This window comes from Manis pentadactyla, chromosome 12 (genome assembly GCF_030020395.1).
Source record: "Manis pentadactyla isolate mManPen7 chromosome 12, mManPen7.hap1, whole genome shotgun sequence".
NCBI lineage: Eukaryota > Metazoa > Chordata > Mammalia > Pholidota > Manidae > Manis > Manis pentadactyla.
Genome location: NC_080030.1, coordinates 5,359,489 through 5,381,540, shown reverse-complemented (window position 1 = coordinate 5,381,540; position 22,052 = coordinate 5,359,489). Strand labels below are relative to the sequence as shown.

General features: G+C 57.2%; 1 protein-coding gene across 14 annotated transcripts in view; it reads right to left on the bottom strand.

The window, feature by feature from the left end:
• Positions 1–5,615: 5,615 nt before the first annotated feature.
• PTPRS (protein tyrosine phosphatase receptor type S) overlaps positions 5,616–22,052 on the bottom strand; it is a 90,480-nt gene continuing 74,043 nt past the window's right edge. For 4 of the 14 annotated variants that reach the window (XM_057489785.1, XM_057489790.1, XM_057489788.1 and 1 more), the window contains 22 exons: positions 20,515–20,632; positions 18,666–19,271; positions 18,154–18,251; positions 17,780–18,033; positions 17,064–17,157; positions 16,743–16,958; positions 16,093–16,250; positions 15,600–15,611; positions 15,200–15,312; positions 13,717–13,764; positions 12,550–12,647; positions 12,353–12,476; positions 11,967–12,142; positions 11,766–11,885; positions 10,187–10,341; positions 9,827–10,112; positions 9,492–9,670; positions 8,746–8,872; positions 8,535–8,660; positions 7,412–7,566; positions 7,127–7,262; positions 5,616–6,767 (listed from right to left, as the gene is read on the bottom strand). In XM_057489785.1, coding sequence (XP_057345768.1) covers positions 6,699–6,767; positions 7,127–7,262; positions 7,412–7,566; positions 8,535–8,660; positions 8,746–8,872; positions 9,492–9,670; positions 9,827–10,112; positions 10,187–10,341; positions 11,766–11,885; positions 11,967–12,142; positions 12,353–12,476; positions 12,550–12,647; positions 13,717–13,764; positions 15,200–15,312; positions 15,600–15,611; positions 16,093–16,250; positions 16,743–16,958; positions 17,064–17,157; positions 17,780–18,033; positions 18,154–18,251; positions 18,666–19,271; positions 20,515–20,632 — 3,468 coding nt within the window. In that variant the 3' untranslated portion in view covers positions 5,616–6,698. The remainder of the gene's footprint in view (positions 6,768–7,126; positions 7,263–7,411; positions 7,567–8,534; positions 8,661–8,745; positions 8,873–9,491; positions 9,671–9,826; positions 10,113–10,186; positions 10,342–11,765; positions 11,886–11,966; positions 12,143–12,352; positions 12,477–12,549; positions 12,648–13,716; positions 13,765–15,199; positions 15,313–15,599; positions 15,612–16,092; positions 16,251–16,742; positions 16,959–17,063; positions 17,158–17,779; positions 18,034–18,153; positions 18,252–18,665; positions 19,272–20,514; positions 20,633–22,052) is intronic. The other 10 variants (XM_057489791.1, XM_057489793.1, XM_057489796.1 and 7 more) reach the window with 6 other exon arrangements.

Below are 22,052 nucleotides of genomic sequence, written 5' to 3'. Positions count from 1 at the left end.
TATGAAGATTGCCTATCTTTCATCTCCTTTTTTTCACCCACTAGTACAAAGGATAACTTCTTGTTGTTATTATTTCCTTGCTTGTTGCTTCTTTGCTGAGACATATATTTCACAGATAACTTATGCCAGGTAATAAATGCATTTGCATTCCCTAGGGATTAAAAAAATAAAAGAAGACTCACAAAAATCCCTTCTCTCAGGCAAGCAATTGTAACCCAGGCAGAGAACGCTGCCTTATCACAAAAGGTCAAGAAGAGCCAGTGAACTCGCCTGATTTTGCCAAGAGAGAGAGTTGGAGGTTCAAATGCAAAGTGCAGGAGGCTGGTGAACTTCTCTTTTATATGGAAAATTACATTTCTTCTGGCCTGGGGGTATACAGTCATAAAGGTCTCAATATGAGGGTGCTGAGTGGTTGATAAGAAATTGGATCAGAGCCATGTGTAGCTGCAAATGCTCTTAGAAGCTGTACCAACTTCAGAAATAGGCCAGTGACTTTTTATGGTAGCTTTGTAACTGGCTTTCTGTTGGGTATTCTTATTCTTTTGAGTACAATTTACGATGATTCTTGTGAGTTGTCTAGGGAGGCACTCAAATCTTTGGCCAAAAAGAAAGTTTGTTTGTTTTTGAGAATAGTGGACATACAATATTATATTAACTTCAGGTGTACAACACAGAGATTCAGCAATTATATACATTGCAAAATGCTCACCCCAGTAAACATAGTTACCGTGTACCCCATTCTTGTCTTACCACGTTGGCCGGGGGCTCTAGTATTATGAGAAGTGAGTGTTGTGATAATCGACATTCCTGACCTCATTTCTGAATTCAGTGGACATGATTTTAAATCAGGGATTGGCTAACTGTGGCCTGTAGGCCACATGCAGCCCATCACCTGTCTTTATAAATAAACTTTTATTGGAACACAGCAAACCCATTCATTTTGTCTATGACTGCTTGTAAACCATAGCGCAGCTGACTAGCTGCCACAGACACTTTCTGGCCTGCAAAGCCTAAAATATTGATATCTCGTTTTTTACAGAAAAATGTTGCCAATTTTTCTTCTGAAGTTTCAGCATTACCAAGTTAATTTATCAAGTTACGGAACAGTTAATGTTTTTTTTTCATCAAAATGCTTTGGGGAGATAATTCTCCCTTTTCCCATGGATAGATTTATTATTCCAGATATACAAGATCATGATATAATGGAACCATGTCCTTAACACCCAACTTAAAAAGCAAAACACATGTGGTTGAAGTTACCTGTGTGCCCTTGGCTGAATGCATTTCCTCGCCTCCTGCTCAAAGGGAACAATTACCCTGAATTTGTTCATCGGTGAGTTTTTCAAAGAGTTTTACAGTTTTGGCTTGTATCTTTACATCTTTGATCCATTTTGAGTTAATTTTTCATAGATGGTATGAGGGGCAAGGGTCCAATTTCACTCTTGCACGTGGATTTCCCATTGTCCCAGCTCACTTGTTGGAAAAGACAATGCTTTATCGAATGCTCTTGACACCCCTGTCAAAAATCAATGGGTCCTCGATGCATGGATTTATTTCTGGACTCTCAGTTCTGTCTCATTGATCTGTATATCTAACCTTATGGCAGTATCACAGTGTTTTGATTACTGCACATTTGGAAATCAGGAATTGTGAGTCTCCCAACTTGGTTGTTACATTTCCAGGTTGTGTTATCTCCTCTGAGCCCCTTGCAAGTCCATGAGTTTGATATTGCCATTTCCACAGAAAAAGATCTTTGGGATTTTGATAGGGATTTACTGAACCTGTGGATTGCTTTGGCATTGGCATATAGATGAGTTTTTATATATTTGCTGGCATGTGTTTATCCCTAGCTAACCTATGTTTGCTTTATATGCCTTAAAATGTTCTATAACGGAAGTACACGGGCCTTTTTCTCCCTGCGGTTTGCTTGTTTTGCTCAGCGTAATTCTGAGATTCATCTCATGTTGTGGTGCATAGTTCGAATTGCTTCCTGTTCACTGTTGGGTAGTATTCTGTTGTGTGTCCATACTCAATTCCTTATTCCCTCTCCTGCTGATGAATGTATTCCCATTTTTAAATTTCTTTAGTTTATAATGAAAATGTATTGTACATGGTACATGCATTTAAAAAAAGAAACAATCTCACATTGGATGCACCTGTACGTATTTCCTTGGGCACACCTACGAGTCTCTTTAAAAGTCTCTGTAAGATACATTCCTATGAATGGACTTGTTAACTCAAGGTTATGTGCATCTTCAATTTATTAGATCCTGTCAAGGTAGCAGTTTATTCTCACTCTAATTTGAGATGTTCAACCATTAAGCCATCCTTGCGTTCTGTAACTCCTTTCCTATGGAGGCATAACATCCCCCTCTTTTAAGGAGATGCTAGATTTGCTTTCCTTATATTTTTAGCCTTTCTACTTCTGGACACACAAGTGAGATGTGCCTATTTTTTCCCTCTTGGGTTGTTCTTCGATGGTTGGAGTATTTGCTCCTTTTTTATGTAGTTGATAAAGAAAGACGGAAATAATCTCTTTCTGGAAGATTTAGCAAAACCCATCTGAAAAACCAACTTGGAAGGTGCCTTGTATGGGGGAATAGAATTTTGATTATCATTTCAGTATTTTCTAAGATTATTCACTTTATGACTGCCTTTGATTTTGGTCCTTATTCTTAGATTTTTTAATTTGATTCTCTAGATTTAGTGGTATAAAGGTGTATGTACATGGTATACATCCATCTTTTAATATATTTCCTTTGTATAAATAGTTGGGCCTCCTGTCAGCCCTAATGCGTATTTAGGCCTTCTGTTTCTCTTGTGGGTGTTCTCAAAGATCCAGCTTTTTATATTATTTTGTTGTCATTGTTACTGTACTTCCCCATGTATTCAGTTCTGATTTCCTTAATGTTTCCCCTGACTTCCCTTGACTTTATTTTTTCTCTCTGTAGAGGATTGAGATGAAAGTGTAACTGCGTTTAGCTATTTTCCTCAAATTCATATAAGGCTACACATTTCCCTCTGGGTACTTCTTTGGCTGCTTGTTTTATTCATACTCGGTGATCTCTCTCCACAAGTGCACTTAAGACTTTAAACAACTTCTGAGCACATTTTTGGTGGCAACCTCCCAGTTCTAATCTGCAAGGGTCTCCATCATTCAGTTCTAACATATGCTTTATCTTTAATTCACTACTTGCTTTAACACTTTCAACTATGTGGATTCGAAGAGCTAAATGTTGTCATTGACTTATAACTTTCTGCATTGTGTCTCTTGAGTGGAGTCTGAATGTTGGTGAGCTATCCTTTACTGCCTAACACGTGGTTCATTTGGGTGATGGCTCTGAGCATTTGGACAGAATGTGCATTTTTTTATTGGGTACCAAGTGTATGTAGATTTGATCAGGCTTGCTATTGCATTATTCCCCTCAAGATCCTTGTTTTATCAATTTGGTCTTTCCCTTCCTGAGGTCCAGTCTCCGGCACCACTGTGGTCCTGTCCACTTCTCCTCATGGGTGTTTTTACTTTAAACATTTTAAAGTGATGTCATTAGGGACAAAGTGTGTATTTACGGTATTTGCACTTTCCAGAACAATAGAATGCTTCAGCCCCACAGGTCCTTGGTGGTGGGAGGTGGGGTTCTGCTTCAGGCTCTGTTCCTCCCAGCCCGGGGTGGCCACGTGTGGCTGAAGCTGACCAGGGGCAGGTGGTGGAGTTCACCGATGCCCTGAAAACTCCTCGGTATTTATCATGTGTGATCTTGGGGAAGAGACCTGACCAGTCTGAGCCTCTTTTCTCATGTGTCTATTGGTGTATTGTCAGAAGAATTAAATGAGATGGCATGAGCCAAGCATACAGGAAGTGCCCGTAAATGGGGGTGGAGGTTATGGTGTTCCGTGGTAAAGCCAAGGCAACTGGAGATGCTTAGAGTCTTGGCAGTTATGTGTGTGAGTTAAGGCAATTCCTAAGGGCCTTCCTCTTCCAGGGTGTCCTCAGATAAATCCCTGCTTGCCACTATCTACCCTGAACCATAGGCCTGAGCATCTGAGCATCTGAATCACAGAGTGAGGGTCACACACGTTTATTTTCCCTAGAGCCCCTCTTTGTCCCATTTCTAGTAAGCAAGGCAAGGTAGACCCACTTCAGCCTCAGTGGGCTTCGGGGATCAGAGAAGAGAAACAGGGATACCTTCTAAGAGGGGCTTTTAGTACTGGGCTTTGAGGAATGAATAGGAGTTCTCTGGGCAGAGTAGCCTGTTAGTAGTCTTAGATGATTCAGGTAGGACTGAGCTTGGGCTGGAGTCTGATATTTTAGTCCTTAGAGTCCCATGATCTGTGACTAAGAACAGGAATCCCTGCCTATGACTTCTAGAAGTCAGAATTCAGGGAGCTATTAAACATAGTACTACGTGCCGCCACTTCGGCCCTTTCTCGGTTGCCTGGCCTTCTCACACACCTGGGGTGTTTTCCCACGTGAGCTCCGTTACACTCCCGTCCCTCCCTCGTTAGTGTCTTTCCTCCCTGGCTTCCAAAACTCGCCTTACAATTAAAAAAAGAAAAGCCTCTGTCTGTAGTTAAGTGTTGCATTTCCCCACTTTGCTGGTTATTTGTCCTTTTTTTTTAATGACTATTCTTGCCAAAGATTTATCTATTTTTGGCGTTTTCAAAGAAGTTTTTGATTTTGTTCATGTGAAAGAAGCACCTCAGAAATGCCCGATTGGAGTTAATGCCAACTTTTACCTTTATTTCGGTTTCCCTGTTCTCATCACCTGATTTGAACATTTGGTTCATTTCTTTTTTGTTTGCTTATTTTCAGAATTTGTTTTCTTTGGGGTATCCGTTTGGCTGTGCCTCACAGGTTTCATGAATGGGCTGCTTGAATTGTTTGGTTTGAAAAACGTTGTCCCACTGTAGGCCTGTTCAGGGGAGGCGCCCTTGATTATAGCATCTGCTCCTTGGGGGCCAAGATCAGGTTGTCTTACCTAATATTTGTTTCTTGGAATTTGTGAAGATCTCCACAGTTGATTTTTGTAAATGATCCATGTGTGTTTGAGAATTCTTGGGGCAAGGGTGTACACCCCAAATGGCTCACCCTCCGTCCCCTGGGGTCGGACTCACTGGGTGGCCTCGAGCACAGGGACGTGGTGCTCCCAGCCTAAGGTCTCAGTTTCAGCACTGGCCCTCCCGGAGGAGGCAGCACTGCGTGGTGTCTGGGGGCTGTGGATGAGTGACCCGGGTAGGACTGCCAGCTGTGTGTGACCGGACTGCTGCCTGCCCCTCTCTGAGCCTCCTTCCTCATCGGTAAACTGGGCAGATGACTCCCACCTCGGGGCTGGCAGCTGGTACATGCTCAGCTCAGCGGCGGTCACCATTAAGGAGGATGTAAGGCAGCCCCTGCAAGACCAGAGCTTGGGTTTGGGGGTCCTGACCCGGCTGTGTGACCTTGGACAAGGAACACTGCCTCTCTGTGTCCCATTCCTCACCAGATTATTCACACAACGGGAGGCCACCTGAGCCCTCCAGGCCCTGCGGGGCCCAGGGACGAGACAGAACGGACAGGGGGTCGGAGGGGGGTGCGTGAGGCGGGAGCAGGACAAAGACGCCACCACTGACCGGGGTCGGACGATCTTCCTTTAATACAAAGTTGATTTATCTACATACACAGAGGTGGGAAAACCACCCGGCTGCTTCCGTTTGAATAAACAGTGTTGAAAGCAACGGCAGATTTGCTCTTGTACAAAGAGAATTACTTGCCCAGGGGTAGGAGTTCCCATCCTTCTGTCTCCGCCCAGGCACCTGCCCCCCAGCCCCAGGGCCGAAGGGCCCCGGACCCGGGGCAGCGCTAACCTCCCCTGGCCCCGCCCCCTGGGGGCGGAGCTGCCGCGGCGCCGGCGGCGTCCCCCAAGTGGGCGTGACCCTGGCGCCGGGGTCCCTCCCACCGCCCCGCGCTCAGACCCTCAGGTCTTGGATGTGTCTGAGACTTCAATAACAAAAGGCAAAAGAAGGAAAGAAAACCAGGAGCAAAACGATGTCTCATTCTTGAGCGGGGCGCGCTTTCTGAAGGTGGGAAAAAGGAGAAAGCCGGCCTGGGGCGGCCGCCGGCCGCGAGCGCAGCCACCGCGCAAGAACGGTTTTCTACGATGAAAAAATAGACTGTGAACAGAACAGGAATAAGCAAAGGTTTTCTTTTTAAATTCATTGATGGGTGAGTCTTTTTTTTTTTTTTCTGTTTGTTTCTTCTTAAAAAAAAAAAAATGAAAAAAAAAATACACTATTTAAAAAAAAAAAGGAAATGTCACCGGATACAGTCACACTTGAGTTTGAACAGAAAGCTGAACGCTGCACGCCCCCAGCCCCCGAAGCCCGGCGCCCCCAAGCTGCAGGGCAGGGAGGCTCCCGAGTTCGCGGCCCCTGGGCCCTCTCCGGGTCCGGGGAGAACCCCCGTTTGCTCACCGCGCCCCCCACCCCCCACCCTGGAATCTCTAATTCTGGAGTCGAATGTGCCGAGTGTTCAAAGGAGGCGACCGGTGCCGGGGAGCTGGCTGGGGGCTGCTCGGGGGCCGCGTGGCTCCCGGAGGCCCTGCGGGGCCGCGGCCGCCGTCTCCTCCTGCCCTGGTTGCTGGGGGTCCAGGCCTCCGCGGGCACCCTGGCAAGGACAGAGGCACCTGGGGCCGGGGGCGTCTGGCCGGGCGACCATGGCTTTAGGTTGCATAGTGGTCAAAGCTTCCGAGGTACTCCAGCGCCGCCTGGTAGCAGAACTGGTACTCGTCCTGCGGGAGGGGAGGAGGTGGGGCCTCTAGTCGCTGCCTCCCCTGCCCCAGGGCCTCCCTGGAGGCAGCCACACTCAGCCGGGCGTGTGTCGTGGCAGGATTCACACGCCTTCCCTCTGCGCGGGCCGGGCCCTCGGGGCTGGGGGGCTGGGACTCCGGCTTTGACTCCCCGTAGATGGGAGTTTAGAGGATGTTGTTACAACGCCCAGGATGACTGTGATTTTAGGGAATACATTCCCTGCCCCGGGCCTCCCGTTCCCCACCTGCGGGGCGGTGGGACCCCAGATCTGTGACCCACGCCGGGGGTCCTGGCTGGGCGGTGCCCGGGCCATGACCTGGGGGCCGGGCAGCCCCCTCACCTCTGTCTGCACCATGGCTGGCCTCTGCGTTCGCAGCATCTTCACCGTCTGGAAGATGTCCACCACGCCTTCGTACCGCATCCGCTCCAGCACAATGCTGAGGGTGATGAACACGCCCGTCCTGCCCACGCCGGCGCTGCGGGAGATGAGCGCAGCCTTCAGGGGAGAGCCTGCCTCCTGGGGACGGGGAGGGCCCAGCCTGGGCTCCCCGAGGCGCCCTTGCTAGGCCCAGATTCCCCAGCGGGCCGTGGGCTGGGGCTGGGGCTGGGGGGGCGGGCGGCTCACCTGCAGTGGACAGAGATGGGGCCGTCCTGGCCGAACTGCTCCTTCGTCTTGTGCACTTGGCCGATGAAGTCAATGAAGCCCTCCCCCGACTTTGGCACGCCCTGTTCCGGCCAGTCCGTGAACTGGAACTGCCGGACCGTCCGGGACTGGCCATCCTGGATGGGGAGACAGCCGGGTCCTGCTGTCAGGGTCCGTGGTGGTCCCGCCCTCCACCCTGACGATGCGTCTGTCACCCACTGGCGCCATCTTCCATCGAGATGCTCCCGTATCCCCTTCAGCACCCAAGGGTGCCAACACCACCCTCCTCCACCCTAACCACCCAGCGACGCCATCTCACGGCCCTTGCCCACCGCACACCTGCTCCCCTCTCCCGTCTCCCCTCTCATCCGCCACAGAGACGTCCAGCACCCCCACCACAGGCCCTCCACTTCCCAAGTCCCGTTCTCCACCCCCCGCTGGCCACATGCTCATCCTCTGCCAATCTCCTCCTCCACTGATGCCTGATGCACCAGTCTTATGCTCGCCCAGCCGGTGGTGCCAGCCTGCAGCGCCCAGGCACTCTGCCCCACTGGCAGCGCCCTGACTGACGTTTCCCACCCTCGTCACCCTACCCTGAATTCTCGAATCCCCTTTTCTACTGCTTTGATCTGCTGTTGCCCAGCAGGGCCACCTTCCACTGTCAGTCTTCTCTGCTCGCCATCTAATACCCACCTCCTCCATGTTGCAGCTTCACTGTCCACCCAGGGCAGCGTCAGTCCGTCCACCCGATGTCCCCCACCGCCCTTTCGGCGCCCTAACATCACCCCCACAGGTCGCTGCTTCCAGGGGGATGCCCCACCCACCCCCTTTGTGTGATCCCCTTGGACCGTGTGTCCTAGGAGTGGCGCTACACACGCTAGAGGGGACACTGCAGGCAACAGAGGGACACGGCCCGCTCTTCACCCACTGGCTGGGAGGCGTGACCGGCCAACCAGTCAACTCCCTCTTCTACCCTCCACCGCCCACCAAGCTGATTCCTACCCCTGGGCCTTTGCTGGGGAAGACATTATCCATTATCACTGGGCCATGCTCAGCAGCCCCAGGCATGTCTGGCCCGGATGCCAGTATCCCCTCCGGGACTCACCCGGGCATCTGTGACCTTGAACTCCCGTAAGATATACTGAGGCATGTTGTACTCCGCCATCGGATCCACCACAAAGTACTGGTAGCGGGCAGAGCGCTCCGCTGGCCAGTACTGGTGACACTTCTCCTGTGGAGGGGAGGGCAGCTGCGGTCAGCGCAGCCCGAGGCTGGCACGGCCCCCTGGCCAGCAGCCCCACCGGCCCGCGGCTCACCCGGCTCATCTCGCGCAGCTTGGTCAGCATCACCACGATGGTGGAGTTGCCCTCCCACAGCATGCGCCAGAAGTCCTCCGTGGTCTCTGCCAGTGGCCCCTGCGTCGCGATGTAGGCCTTCTGCTGCCTGTGGGGTGGGGTGCGTGAGGCCAGGACCGGCGGGGAGAGGCAGGCCCAGACCCGGAACTGGCCCGATGCCCTCTGGTGTACGTTCCAACCCCTCTAGGAAGCTGCAGGACTGCTCTCTCCTGCCCTCTGCCACCTCCCTGGGGTGCGGTAAGCTGCACGGCTAAGTTCCCTCTCGCCTCTGGCCTTTGCACAGGCGGTATCTTCCGCCTGGCACACCACCCCTTGGCTTCTCAGCTTGGCACTCGCGACACTCAGGCTGTGTCATTCTTTGGGAGGGGGCAGTGCTCTGGGTGCCGCAGGATGCGGGGCAGTGGCCTGAGTCCCCACCCACGAGATGCTAGTAGCAGCCACCTTCCCCCGTTCCCACCATGACAATCAAAAAATGTCCCCAGACATTGCCACATTTCCCCTGGTGGCAGAACTGCCGGGACTGAGAACCACGGACACAGTGGACAGACGGAACCATGTCACGGACAGCAGCCACGAGTTACGTAGCTTCCGCCGAGCTGTGACTGCACGGGGCTGGCAGTGTCTGTCCAGCTCTGTCCCTCATGTAAACTGGAGTCCCCGTGGGGGCAGGGCGGGGACCCCAGAATGGCTGGGCAAAGGTGAGGTACCTGTAGCCGTCGATGAAGCTGGCGTTGATGTAATCGGACCCCTCCACGCCCCGGATGGGCTGCAGACAGACCCGTGTGCTCTCGTAGGGCATGATGTTTACCAGGCGGTTCTTGAACTTGTTACAAGGCAGATTGGCACTGATGAAGCGGGATGTGTGGGCTCTGGAGTTGGCCAGCCTCTGTGGGGGAGGGCGTGGCCATCAGCACGGCCTCCAGCTGGGGGCTGGCCTTCTCCAGGGATGGGGAGGGCTCTGGGTCTTCAGCCGGAGGCTAATGGTGGAACAAGAGGCCGGGGACCCCCTCCCGCCCATAGCTGCCTTCGCACCCCTGCCGACCTTGAACTCGAGCTCCATGCCGGTGACGTGCTCGCCGGGCTCCACCTGGGCCAGCTTCTGGATGTAGGCATAGAGGCTGCGGGCGGGCACCTCAGTGGTGCCGCAGCCCACGGCCTCCAGCAGGGCCTCGTGGATGAAGCTGTACTGGTCCTCTGTCTGCACCATGTAGTTGCGCTGGGACCGCATGAGCGTCACGTGGCCGTACACGTCCACCGTCTTCTCCGGCTTGATCCGCTCCAGCATGGCATCAATGACGATGAAGCAGCCGGTGCGGCCCACGCCGGCACTGCGGGGACAGACACAGCCATCAGCGGCCCCTCGGGTAAGGCGGACGGCGCACAGCCGGGAGGGCCAGGCTACCTGCAGTGGACCACGACGGGGCCTGCGTCTGGCGGGTTGCAGGTCTTGACTCTCCGCAGGAAAGCCAGGAATGGGGTCGGGTACTCAGGCACCCCGTGGTCCGGCCATGCCGTGAACTGGAACTGGCGGACCTCGCGTTTCTCACTGGAGCCGTTCTGGGGGGCCACAGGGACACTGCGTGTCAGCACAGCCCACCACCCACGCGCAGAGGACGCCCAGCTCACGCCTCCGGATCACAACGCCCTGAGTGCCAGGCTGCGTGTCCAGCTGCCCCCGGTCACGGGGAGAGGGGGTCCCCATGGGCTCCTTACACCCAACATGGCCAGCACCGTGCCCTTTCACCCCAAACCTGCTCCCACCCGTCTCCGCCAAGGGTGGCTCCATCCTTCAGAGGCTCTGAACGTAGGACTCACTTCCCTCCCTCCCCACCTAACGCATCTGCCTGTTGGTGATGTGTCGGCTCTGCCTTCCGAATCTATCCAGACCCATCCATTTCTCACTCCCACCTCGGCGGCCACCCTGATTCACCCCCATCACCACCCATCCAGACCAGATTAGTCCCTTCTGCCCACCCACCGTGGTCTGCCTTCCCCACCGCAGCCACCAGAGGGCAGCCGGGAGCACCTGAGTCAGGTCCGCTTCCTGGGGTCAAAGTCCAGGACCTCCCTGCCCCGCACCAGGCCCTGTATGACCTGCCCCGTCCCCTCCCTGCCCTCCCCAGTTCCACCTCATGCACTCTACTCCAGCCACACGGGTCTCCTCACTGTTCCTCCAGTATACCAGGCATGGTGCTGCCCCAGAGCCTTTGCACGAGCCGTTCCCGCTAACTAAACACCCTTCCTCACCCCTTCCAGGTTCCCTGATCCACATTTTTCCCCTCTGCAAGTAAGATTTCTTGTCACTTTACAAATTTATCATCGATGTCTTATTTTTTCAACCAGACTATAAGCCCCACAAGGGCAGGACGTATTGTCTGCCTCCATCCCTGCTGTGTCACAGAGCCCAGTCTGAGCTTAACCCGTGTGAATGAATAGAAAGTCCTCTCTTGTCTGTGTCCTCGGGTTTCTGGCACTGGGGCCAGCTGTGTGCTGGATGCGGAGAACGGACCCGGCGGGAGCCGGGGAGCACTGTGGGGCCTGTAAGGACCTCCCCTAGCCGTCACGACAAAAAACGTCCCCTGGGTGGCACACTGCCCCAAGTGGGGACCACTGATGGGGAACACAGACGGACGGATGCACGTTACAGACGGTGGCCCTCAGGGCCCCGACCGCCCAGGCTCACAGCTCTCTCCAGCCTTGCCTTCCACCCAAGACAGAGGGCGGGCCCAGGCTGGGCGGGGCCAGGGGGCGAGGGGCCTGTTCGGTTCATGGCTAAGTTGGGTTCTGCTCGTTCTGCCCTGTGGCTGGAGACAACAGGTGTGCCCTTTGAGCCTCAGTGTACCCATCCACGAATGGGGTCAGCCCGGGTCCGTGTGTTCGATTTTCTCTCGGTCCCACGGGGAGCTCCAGGCAGACGCAGGGGCCCCGTCTCTCTCCTCTGTCCCACGGCCCTCTCCTGCAGCCCCCAGTGCCGGCCCTACCTTGTGCAGGGAGAACGTTCGCACGCAGAACGTGGCCAGCTCGATGGTGTCCAGCAGCGTGACCTGGATGAAGCCGTAGGTTTCCGTGCCCCTGTTGGGCCAGTACTGATCACATTTGATCTGCGCCGGGTGAGAGAACAGAGGTGAGCACGGGCCTGGGGGCGGGCCGGGGGCCCGGGGGCTGCAGGGGCCGGGCCTCACCCGGGACTTCTCCTCCAGCCGGGTCATCATGACAACGGTGGCTGAGCGCTGCTCCCACACCATCCGCCAGAAGTCACCGAAGGTCTCGGGCAGCGGCCCCTGCGTGGCAATGTATGCGTTCTGCCGCCGGTAGCCGTCCACATAGTTGGCATTAATGTAGTCGCTTCCCACAATGCCTGCGGCCAGGTGGAGAGAAGCCAGGGGTCGGGGGGTGTTCTGTCCCTCGAAGCATCTGCACCTGGCCCACCACTTCCTGGAAGTCCCGCTGGACTGCCCCCATCTGTCCCCAAGCTTGTCCATACTGGCCCTGCCCCATGTCCGAAACAGGGCACAGGGCCTGCGTGCTCGGTGGAGAGGGGATGAGTGATGGAGCCGGGACGGTCTACCTTCGATGGGCTGGAGGATGACGCGGGAGTGGTCGTAGGCGATGACGTTGGCGTAGCGGTTTTTGGGCTTGTTCACTTCCAGGTTGGAGTGCTCCCATGTGAACTGCTGGCCGGGATCGATGGACTGGTGGGGAGAAGTGGGAGGGGTCAGGGTGTGCAAGGCTGGGTCTGCAGCGGGGCTGGGGGGCACTGCTCACCTCGTACTCCTGGGAGAGCTTGAGGCTGTCGTTGGCCTTGAGGCGTTCCGTGTGCTCGGCCATGTCCGCGATGGGGATCGGCGGGTGGCTGAGCATGCCTGCGGGGAGAGCAGACACCGCCGGCGCGGGCCGGTCACTGGGGGGCCAGCTCAGCGGCCGGGGGCAGGGGTGCTCTATGGTGTGAGTCTGCGTGGACGCGCTGCGGTTAGAGGGGGTGGCAGGGGGAGGGGGTTCAGGGCCGCCCTTGCTGGGTCTGCCCGCAGGTGGAGCCTCGAGGCTGCAGCTCCTGGCCGAGCCTGACACCCCCGGCTCACACTGTGCGCCCGTCCTAGCACCCCCAACCCAGCTGGAGACGCAAGGACACCCTTTGGGACCTCAGACTCCTAGTGTCTTGTGGCAAGAAGCACGCAGGTGACACAGAAATGGAAAAGCAGATGCAGTGGGCTGGCCTCTGGGAACATCGCTGCCCCTGGTGAGTGGGGGAGACTGACATGCCTTTCTGCCCCTTTGGACCTGGAAGGACGGGATGGTCCTCTGCCCGGGAGGGTCAGAGGTCAGGGAGGGAGGCCCAGGACATGTGCGTGTTGGGAGGGGGCCTCCCCACCTGGGCATGCACCTGTTTGGGGCTGAAGCAGGTGCACTGAGCGCCCCACCTCTGAGGCTCGTTTCCTCCTCTGGGCCACGGAAGGGTGACATTCCTTACCTCTGGAGCCCCTGGCACACGGCGGCTAAGCGTGCACTCCCTGTGCACCCACGCTGAGCTATGTGTCAGCACGGGATTCGGGTGCTGAATGATTAGCCGCCTGGCTGGTAAAGTTTCCCCGTGTGCCCCCTGCACCCCCGGGTGCTCCTCTAGAGCCCACATCTAAGGGGTCTGAGACTGGTGCCCAATTCACCTGGTGGGCCCCCACCACCTGCCAGCAGGCAGGCTTCTGTTCTTAGGTACACCGTGTCTCCCTGCATCCCTGTACCCACACACGTACACGCAGTCGTGACCACTGACCTAAGGGCTCAGTGGACCAGACCCCTGCCCCCCTCGAGAAGCCAGAGCGGGACAGGTGGGCAGAGATCGGAGGTGGGATGGAGGAACCAAAGATGACGACAAACGGGGTGGCGGGGGGTGGGGGACAGCAAAAGGAAGCCGAGAACAGAGACACAGGAACTAACTTTCAGAGTGAAACCCCGGCTCCCTGAGGGGGCGGCTGAGGCCTGAATCTGCAGGAACAGCAAACAATAAATGAAAACGCGCCGGGGCCCCGCCTCCCCCGCCCCTTGCAGGGGGCACGCACCACGGCCGGCGACACACGCGGAGGGCAGGGCAACTCAAACGATGGGGGACACATGGCCGCCCGGGCCCCACCCCAAGGACGCACAATCATGGTCATGTCTCCCTCTGCACGCTGGCCAGTCCTGGGTTGCAGCCGAGACTTCGGGAAGATCCCAGATCCCACGGCTTTAGGCGGTCCCGTCCACAGGACCAGCCCCCCACCCCCAGATCAACCCGGCCTCGGGACCCCTGCTGGGGTCGGCAGAGGGGATCTTGGAGGAGATGGAGGGCGGTGCGGGAGAACGTGGGGTCGGGGAAGGACACCCGGGCCCATGCCATGAGCTTTATTTAAGGAAGATAGCAGCCAATCAGTGAAATAGATGTTTAAAATCCTCACTTGGATGGAAGGAGAACTGACTTTCGCGAGCCCAGAAACAGAAAAAAGAAGGGAGCACATTAGGGGTGGCGCATGAGACCTTTCCACCGTCCCTTATGGAGGACTGTGGCCATGAGCTAAATATTAATGATCCAAATAATGTGGACAAAACCAGAACTGATACGAGACAGTCCAGCGGCAGGCAAGAGGACGGAGCGTGTGAGGAAGCACGGAGGCCGTTCCCGGGTCCTTAGGGAAGCCTGCGGCCGTCCGCTAAATGCAAGTGTACGATCGCCATTTGGTTGGAGACTGTTACTAGTTAGGAGCCAGTTCAGAGACAGGAAGTAGAGACCAGGACAGAGGCAGAAAGACAGAGGAAATCATGCTGTGAGCCATCAGTTAAATACAAAATTCTTTGGTCAGAAGCTGCTGGCATGAGTCCATAAAGGGAGGAGACGGACGGGGGTGTGTGTGGGTCCCTGTACGTGGAGATGATCAGGCAGGAGGCCCTGCTTCATCGGGTTCTCCCGCCAGGCGTGGCCGGGGGCTTTCGCTGAGTCCTGTTAGTCTACGGGGCCTAAGGAGGCACGGGGACTGTGAGCCCCCATCGCCCAGGAGGGCAGAAGCTCAGGGCATGAGGAAGGTGGAATAAGGCCAAGGGGAAAACCTAGCACCGGCCGCTGAATGGCCTCAAGACCAGCGATGTGAACAGGCGTAGCTTTTTCTACCAGAAGAGATAAGGGTTTGTTTCCAGATGTCCTTTAAGTTCCTGGAGAAGACTGCGACCCCCGTTGAATGCAACTTTTCAAAGCCTCGCTTGGCGGCAGGCAGAATCAGACCGTGACAGTTCTGAGCCCTGATCCACGAAGGGGTTCAGGACCCGGGAATCGAACTGCACGAAGCCCAGCTCAGTGAGGGCGGGTGAGGGTCCCCCAGGTGGCAGCTTCCTCTTCCCCTGTGCTACCACCCCATCAGCACTGCTCCTGGCCCCCTGCGTCGGCACGTACCTGGCGTCTGGAAGTTGATGCGTCTCATTTCCACGGGGTCCTTGGGGTGGTGGGGGGCGAGGTCAGCGTTGTTCAGTAGGCATTTGGTGCGGGGCTCTGAGTCTTTGCGTTTACTTTGCGGGAGCAAGTGGGAGTGAGTGAGCACCAGTGCAAGCCCAGAGATGCACGTGCACACGTGGGAACACACACCAGGCACCACGAGCGGCGCCTCTGTGGCCGGTGGGGGACGGTCGGCGGACGTGTACCACCGGGGAATCCCAGGACCAGGCAGAGTCGCCCATCTGCCCTGCCCGAGCAGCCAGGCCACCCCTCACCCCATGGGTGCAGGGCGTGCAGGGCCACCCCAGCCCCCTTCTCAGCCTCCCTCCCTGAACCTGTGAAGGGCACAGCCAGTTCTCACCTGTCAGGCTTGCTGCTCCAGAAAGCAGACACAGGTGAGCAGGAGGAAAGAAGACGGGTGAGGGGGTGCTGGCTGGGAAGGGCGGGTTCTGTGACTGTGGGTGCTTAACCTCTCTAATCCTTCCTGCTCGGGCCCCCCCACCCTAAGGAGGCATGTCTCAGTTTTCCCCTCCTATACTGGGACATGTCCTGTGGGGCCACTGAGAGCACCATTCTCATTGAACTGGCAGCCCTGACCCCAGATCTTGCTCACGGGAGTGCGGGGCTTGAGAGGCGTGAAACCACTGGCCTGGTGTGAACTGCAGCTCTGCCATTTCCCAGACTGTGCGACTCTGACTGCGTGGCTTAACCTCCGAGCCAGAGCTTTCCTATCTGTGCCACAGAGGACTTCTGCGCCAATCCTCTGAGGTAGCCGTTCCCCAGACCTTTCCAGACCCCCTTCCTTTTCCAGGAAGCCCTCCCTCCTGTCAAGCGGGGGAGGGCAGGGGGCTCACTTCTTGTAGAGCAAGATAGCAATAACAATGCAGATGATGAAGACCACAGCCAGCACAGGCCCGATCACCCAGATGAGGCCCTCCTCGCCGTCCACGATGGGCTGGGGGTCTGGGTTATCCAGCTGGAAGGGATCTGAGAAGGGGCTGGCCGCAAATGTCTGCAGGAACGGAGGTGGCGGGGCTCCATCAGTGCCCACACTCCTTGTGGTGACCAGACAGGTCTTCCTCAAACACAAATCTATACCCCTCCCTACTCGAAACCCTTTTATGACCCCCAAGAACACTGACCCTGGTGGCCTGCGTGGCCTGGCTCTTGCTAATCTCTGCTGTCCCCAAACGCCCCACTCTGAAGCTCGTTTTGTTCCTCTTTTACTTCCAGACCTTTGCACATGCAAATCCTGAGAATACCTGGTCTTTGCTGAACTCCTTTGCATCCGTCAAAACCCCAGTTCTGGACTCCCTTCCTCCAAAAGCCTTCCCCTTGGGATTTCCCCAACCTCAAGCCCTTCCCTTTGTCTAGCCTTAGCCCCGGGAGCCGAGAGGATCTGTGTCTGGCTCTGAGGTCAAAGCCCTGGGGGCTGAGGCCACAGAGGGGCCTGCCTCAGTCAGTGGGTATGGCTGGCTGTGGGAAGACACCACTTGGGACTTACGGGCTCACTCTTCTGCAGCACGGCAAGCACAAAGAGAACATATCGGTGGCCAGGTTCCAGGCCCCTGTTGTCAAAGCCACCGTACTGCTTCTGGTCACCGGGATGGAAGGCAGGTGGCAACATGGAGAAGCGAGCGGCAATGTAGGGCCGGGGCACCTCCAGCTGGCGCGAGTGTCGCAGGCTGCGCCTCTGCAGCCGAGAGATGTCCTGGATAAGCTGTGGGAAGAGAGGCATGGGGTGCTCAGAGCATGCCTGGGAGCAAACGGGCTCCTGAAAACCAGGACAGGTCTGGGCCTCACAGGCTGGGCCCCAGCCCCTCACCTCCTCCAGGTCCATGTCTTCTGGGCTGCCTAGTGGGGTCAGAAACTGGCCCCCACGAGACTTGCGCAGCGGCACCATCACAATGAAGTAGTTCCTGTTGGGAGATGAAGAGTCAGGGGCACTGTCTGTAGGCAAGACCAAGGGATGCTGTGTGGGGGTGAGTGGAAGAGCCCCGCTCTCTGAGGGGTCTATTCTACAGTGCAAGCCATATACAACTATAGTTCTGACTCAAGCCTCCAGGCTTTTGAACACACTGTGCCTTCAACCTCAAAAGCGTACCTGACAGTTGTATTTCCCAAACTCCTACAGATCCTTCAAAGCCCTAGCTTCCATGCCCACACATTCTTGTAGCCCGTAATCCTTCTCTGCCTCCCACCCAGAGTCCTCCTCTCCCCATTGGCGACCCTCAGCCCTATTGCCTCTCACTGTCACGCCATGGAGCTGAGAGTGTGTTTCCAGTTTTTCCAGTGTTTCCCCACTGGTCTGGAAACCCAGAACTAGCAAACTGTCAGGCGGTATCTGGGAACACTGGAAGAGCAGGCAGACACACAGGCCACATTTAATGACAGCTCCCATTAGAAATGCTGGACCTTCAGGGCAAGCACATGATATGGGGCTGACGTGACCCCCATTTTACAGACAGAGAGAGATCAAGTAGCTGGCCCCAGCCCTGCAGCTGGCTAACGATGGGGGTTGGGGCCGGGGCTCAAGCATACTGGACGGGCACAGGGCTCTGGCCGTCGGGCAGATACACCATGATAAGGCCATCCGAGTCGGGCTTAGGGGCCACGCTGGGCTTGGCGCTGAGCAGGTTGAAGGCGGTCCAGGCGGTGACGGTCTGCTGGAGGCCCCCCAGGCTGCTGCCACGGTTGGTCAACACAAAGTTGTAGAAGGTGTTGGGTTTGAGGTGTGTGATGAGCCTTTTGGTGGTGCGGCCATCCACGTCGAGTGTGAGCCCATTGTACTGGATCTGTGGGGGGGGGGGGGCGCGGCTCAGTGGGGGCTCTGGGCTGAGCTCCAACCCTGGCACAAGCCCCCCTCCAGCCCACGTCCGGATCCAACCCAGCCCTCCTGCCCACGGTGGCTGCACCTTGTAGGGTGTGGGGGAGTTGTAGTTGTCGGGGAACTCCCAGCTGAGCAGCACCGATGTCTTCATGATCATCTTGACCTTGAAGTTCTTGGGTGAGACTGCGGGCAGTGGCCGAGCGGGAGAGAGCAGAAGAGAGGCCCGGTGAGTGCCGGGACGGGCGGGGGGCAGAGGGCGGAGGGGGCGGCCCAGGCGCTCCCTGTCACTCGCTGTGCCTGTGCTCACGGCCTTACTGCCTGGCCCTGCCTGGCCCTGTCCCAGGTCCCTGCTGTGGGAGACGGCGCGGCTGCAGAGAGAAGGCAGGTCTGGGGAAGGGGGTGGGAGGGGGACGGCGGTGCCCCTAGGCACGTCCCACCTTTGCCAACGCCGGAGCCTCGGGGTCTGGACTTGCCTTGAGTGTCCGCAAGGAAGCAGAAAAGTGACCACTTACCTGGGTGGGGGAGAGGGAGGGGGCTGGGGCAGGGGTGGGCACGAGGCCCGGTCCGGCTCTGGTGCGGGGGTCCCCGCGCGCCTACCTTGGTCCCGCAGGAACGTCCGGTAGCGGACGGGGGGGCTGTAGGGGCCGGGGCCCTGGCGCGTGTGGGCCCGCACTTGGAGGTCATAGGCCGTGTCGGGCTTGAGGCCCTGCAGCGTGAGCACATTCTCGGCGCCTGGCTCGGCCGCTGCCAGCAGCTCAGTCTCTCGGGCAGGGCCCGGGGCTCCGGCCTCCCGCACGGCCACGGTGTACTTGACAATGGCCCCATTGCGCTCGGCGGGCACGGGCGGCAGCCAGCGGAGCAGGACGGTGCCGGCCGAGGCGTTGCCGGCTGCCTCCAGGATCTGCGGGTGGCCGCGGGGCATGTCCTCGGGGATGCTCAGCACCTCTGTCGCCTCCTCGCCCAGGCCGCCTCGGCTCCGGGCCGCCAGCCGGAACACGTACGTGGCCCCCTTGTGCGCACCCAACGCTGTGTAGTGGTCCTCAGAGGGCGGGAACTCCAGGGTGGCCAGAGGCGAGTCCTCGCGGCCGAACTGCAGGCGGTAGCCCAGCACCTGGTCCTTGGCGGTGCCAGCCGGGGGCTCCCAGCGTGCCAGCAGGCTGCCCTCGGGGGTCTGCTGCACCGACAGGGTGGGGCGGCCCAGCACTGCGGGGACAGGGGGCAGGTGTCAGGGCCTCGTGGCCACCCACGGTTCTAGGAGCAAGGGCTACAATTTTTAAAAATGGGTCTCAGGAAGGCCTCACACCGAAGTCAAGACTAAAGGAGCTAAGGGAGCAAGGGGAACAGAGTTCCAGGAAAAGGGAACAGTCAGCGTGAAGGCCCTCGGTCGGCCCACGGTGGTGAGCGTAAGGGACAGCAAGGCAGGGGACTCAGAGAACCCGACGAAGGACGCCATCCACAGATGTCACAGCACGCCTCATCTATTTACCTCCTCCTTTCATCCCTTGCCTCATTTATTTGTCCCTTGCTTCCTGCTGGCACATGATTAACACCCGAGAGACAGCAGCACATATAAAACCCTTCCCTTGCCCTGTGGCTCTCACAGTCTGGGCGATCATCAATGCACCACGGTCCTGATAAGTCCTGCAGCAGAGCAGCTCTACAAATAGAATCAGCCTTCTCCACTGCAGAGCTTGTCAGGACCTTTAATGACCTGCCCTAAGCAGTCACAGCATATACGATGGTGTCTGTTTAGCAAGCATGGCTCTAATGCAAAAATCCCTGAGAGAGGAGGAGGAAATCTCGGGAGGCTTCTTGGAGGGGGTGACATGGGCACTGGATGCTGGAGAATACAGCGACTAGGCAGATGAAGGAGCAGCACCAGCAAGGGGCCGTGTCCAGCCGGCCTTGAATTTCAGACTATGTGGTCAGAGGTACAGCACTGAGAGTCCCTGGAACACACCAGACCGGTTCCCCACTCCAAGCCTTTGCCCAGGCTGTGCCCTCTGCCAGGTGCACTCTCCCTGTATGTTTTTGCGTCGCCTCTGTCCTCACTGCTGTTTCAGCTGGGAGGAGAAAACAGCCCACTGGGACTGAATGGAGGGGCTAGAAGGGGAAACTAAGGCAAGGCTGCCAGGAGAGGAGGCGTCATGGGGCAGCAGGGGAGTCAGACACAACCCCCCACCCGGGGTGCTCAGCGCTGTGTCCCAGAGGAAGGGGAGGAGCCCGCCAGCCCCGAGACGGGAGTCCGGGCACAGGGAAAGGCGGCACGGGACACAGAGCTGCAGAGGGTTCTGTCTGGCGGGGGCTGAGCTGGCAGGGCGGTGGGTGAGGAGGAGGAGGCAGGGCTGGGCTGTGCCAGCCCTGAAGGCCCTCCCGAGCAGCCCCCCACTTTGCCCTCGCTGTGCCCTCTGCCTGGTGCGCCCGCTCCCCCACGGGCCCCGCGTACCTGCTGCCATGGTCACTGCCACCTTGGGTTTGCTGCGAGCGCCGTCGCCTTTCATGGTGTAGGCGGCTACAGTGACGGAATAGGCGGTCTCAGGCTGCAGGTTCGTGATGACCATCTCCTAGGGGCAGGGGGGTGCCAGTCAGCAGCGCAACCTGGGCTGAGGGCAGCCCCGCCCACCCTCCTCCCCATGCACACGTGGGGCAGGGCCTGGGGGCAGGGACGTGCACACACCCTGATCCGCAGCACATCCATGATGATGGGCACACGCAGCCTGACACGTTGGCACTGCCCACCTGGGCCAGCGCGGTCCCCTCCCCGTGGTCCTCAGCTACCACCCTTGCCCCACAGTCTGGCCTCCCCCAGTGGCCACCAGAGGGCGCCTCTGAGCACCCAAGTCACCTCCCCTTCCCTGCGCACAGCCCTCCAGGGCTCCCACCTCCCTGGAGGTAAAAACCCTAATCTTCCCCACTGCCCAGCGAGCCCTGCATGACCGTCCCCATCTCCTGCCTTCCCTCCCTCCCCTCTCTCTCCCCTTCACTCACTCTGCCCCAGACACGGGGGCCTCCTGGCTGCTCCTCCCACACACCAGGCCTGACCAAGCCCCCTGTGCTTTTATCTGGGCTGTTACCCCCACAGCGTCCACTACACCCATGGCGGGCTGGAGATTCCCTACACCAGCTCGGGAGAGCCAATACGTTTTCAGGAATTTTGCGAGCCAGGATTAAACACAGCTGGCATTAAAAAGTAACTTATATAATCTTATAAATAAAAAAGACAAAGATAGTAAGTACTCAAAACGCACCCCTTCCTAATCATTTTGTTAACTATTATCTCTGCTCTCGGAGTTAACAGGTCTCCCGTCTCTGCGGTAGAAGACTGGAAATCACAAGCACTCGCATATCAGCACTAGCTTGAAATCAACGGAGCGAGAATATTTACACCACGGAAATGGGCAAATTCTACAAATCAGGACTGCCCCCACCCACCCACCCAACCCCGAGAGCTGAGCGCTCAGCATTTGCACTGCCATCTACACCTTGCCCCAACCAGAGCTGCAACTACACTTGAGTTTGTGTCCTGTTCTGATGACCACCCCTTTCCCACGCGGACTCTTGACGCCCGGGAGGTGGGGCTTGTCCTGTCTCTGTCATCGCCACGCCCTGAGCGCCAGCCCTGGGTCCATGCACAGCAGGCACACACACGGTCCATCACCGCTTACTCAGGCACACTCACTGCACAACAGCGCCCGACCTGCACCCCCCCCAAAGACAGCCCCCCCAGTCACACATGTGCTCATGTCCCCACGCGTGCACACCCACAAACATGGCGTGGCATGCCTGGGAGCTGTGGGGTGGCCCTAGGTCAGGAGCATGAGGAGGAGGAACAGGGATGCACAAATGGGGGGGGTCTCCTACCCCTGAGCCTCACATTCAGTCCCTCCTGGGGTCTTGGTGGGAGGGAGGTGCTCAGCCAGAACCGCATGAGAACTGCCCCCAAGGACTCAGGGCTGGGGGGAGCAAGTGGCATTGGGGTCAATT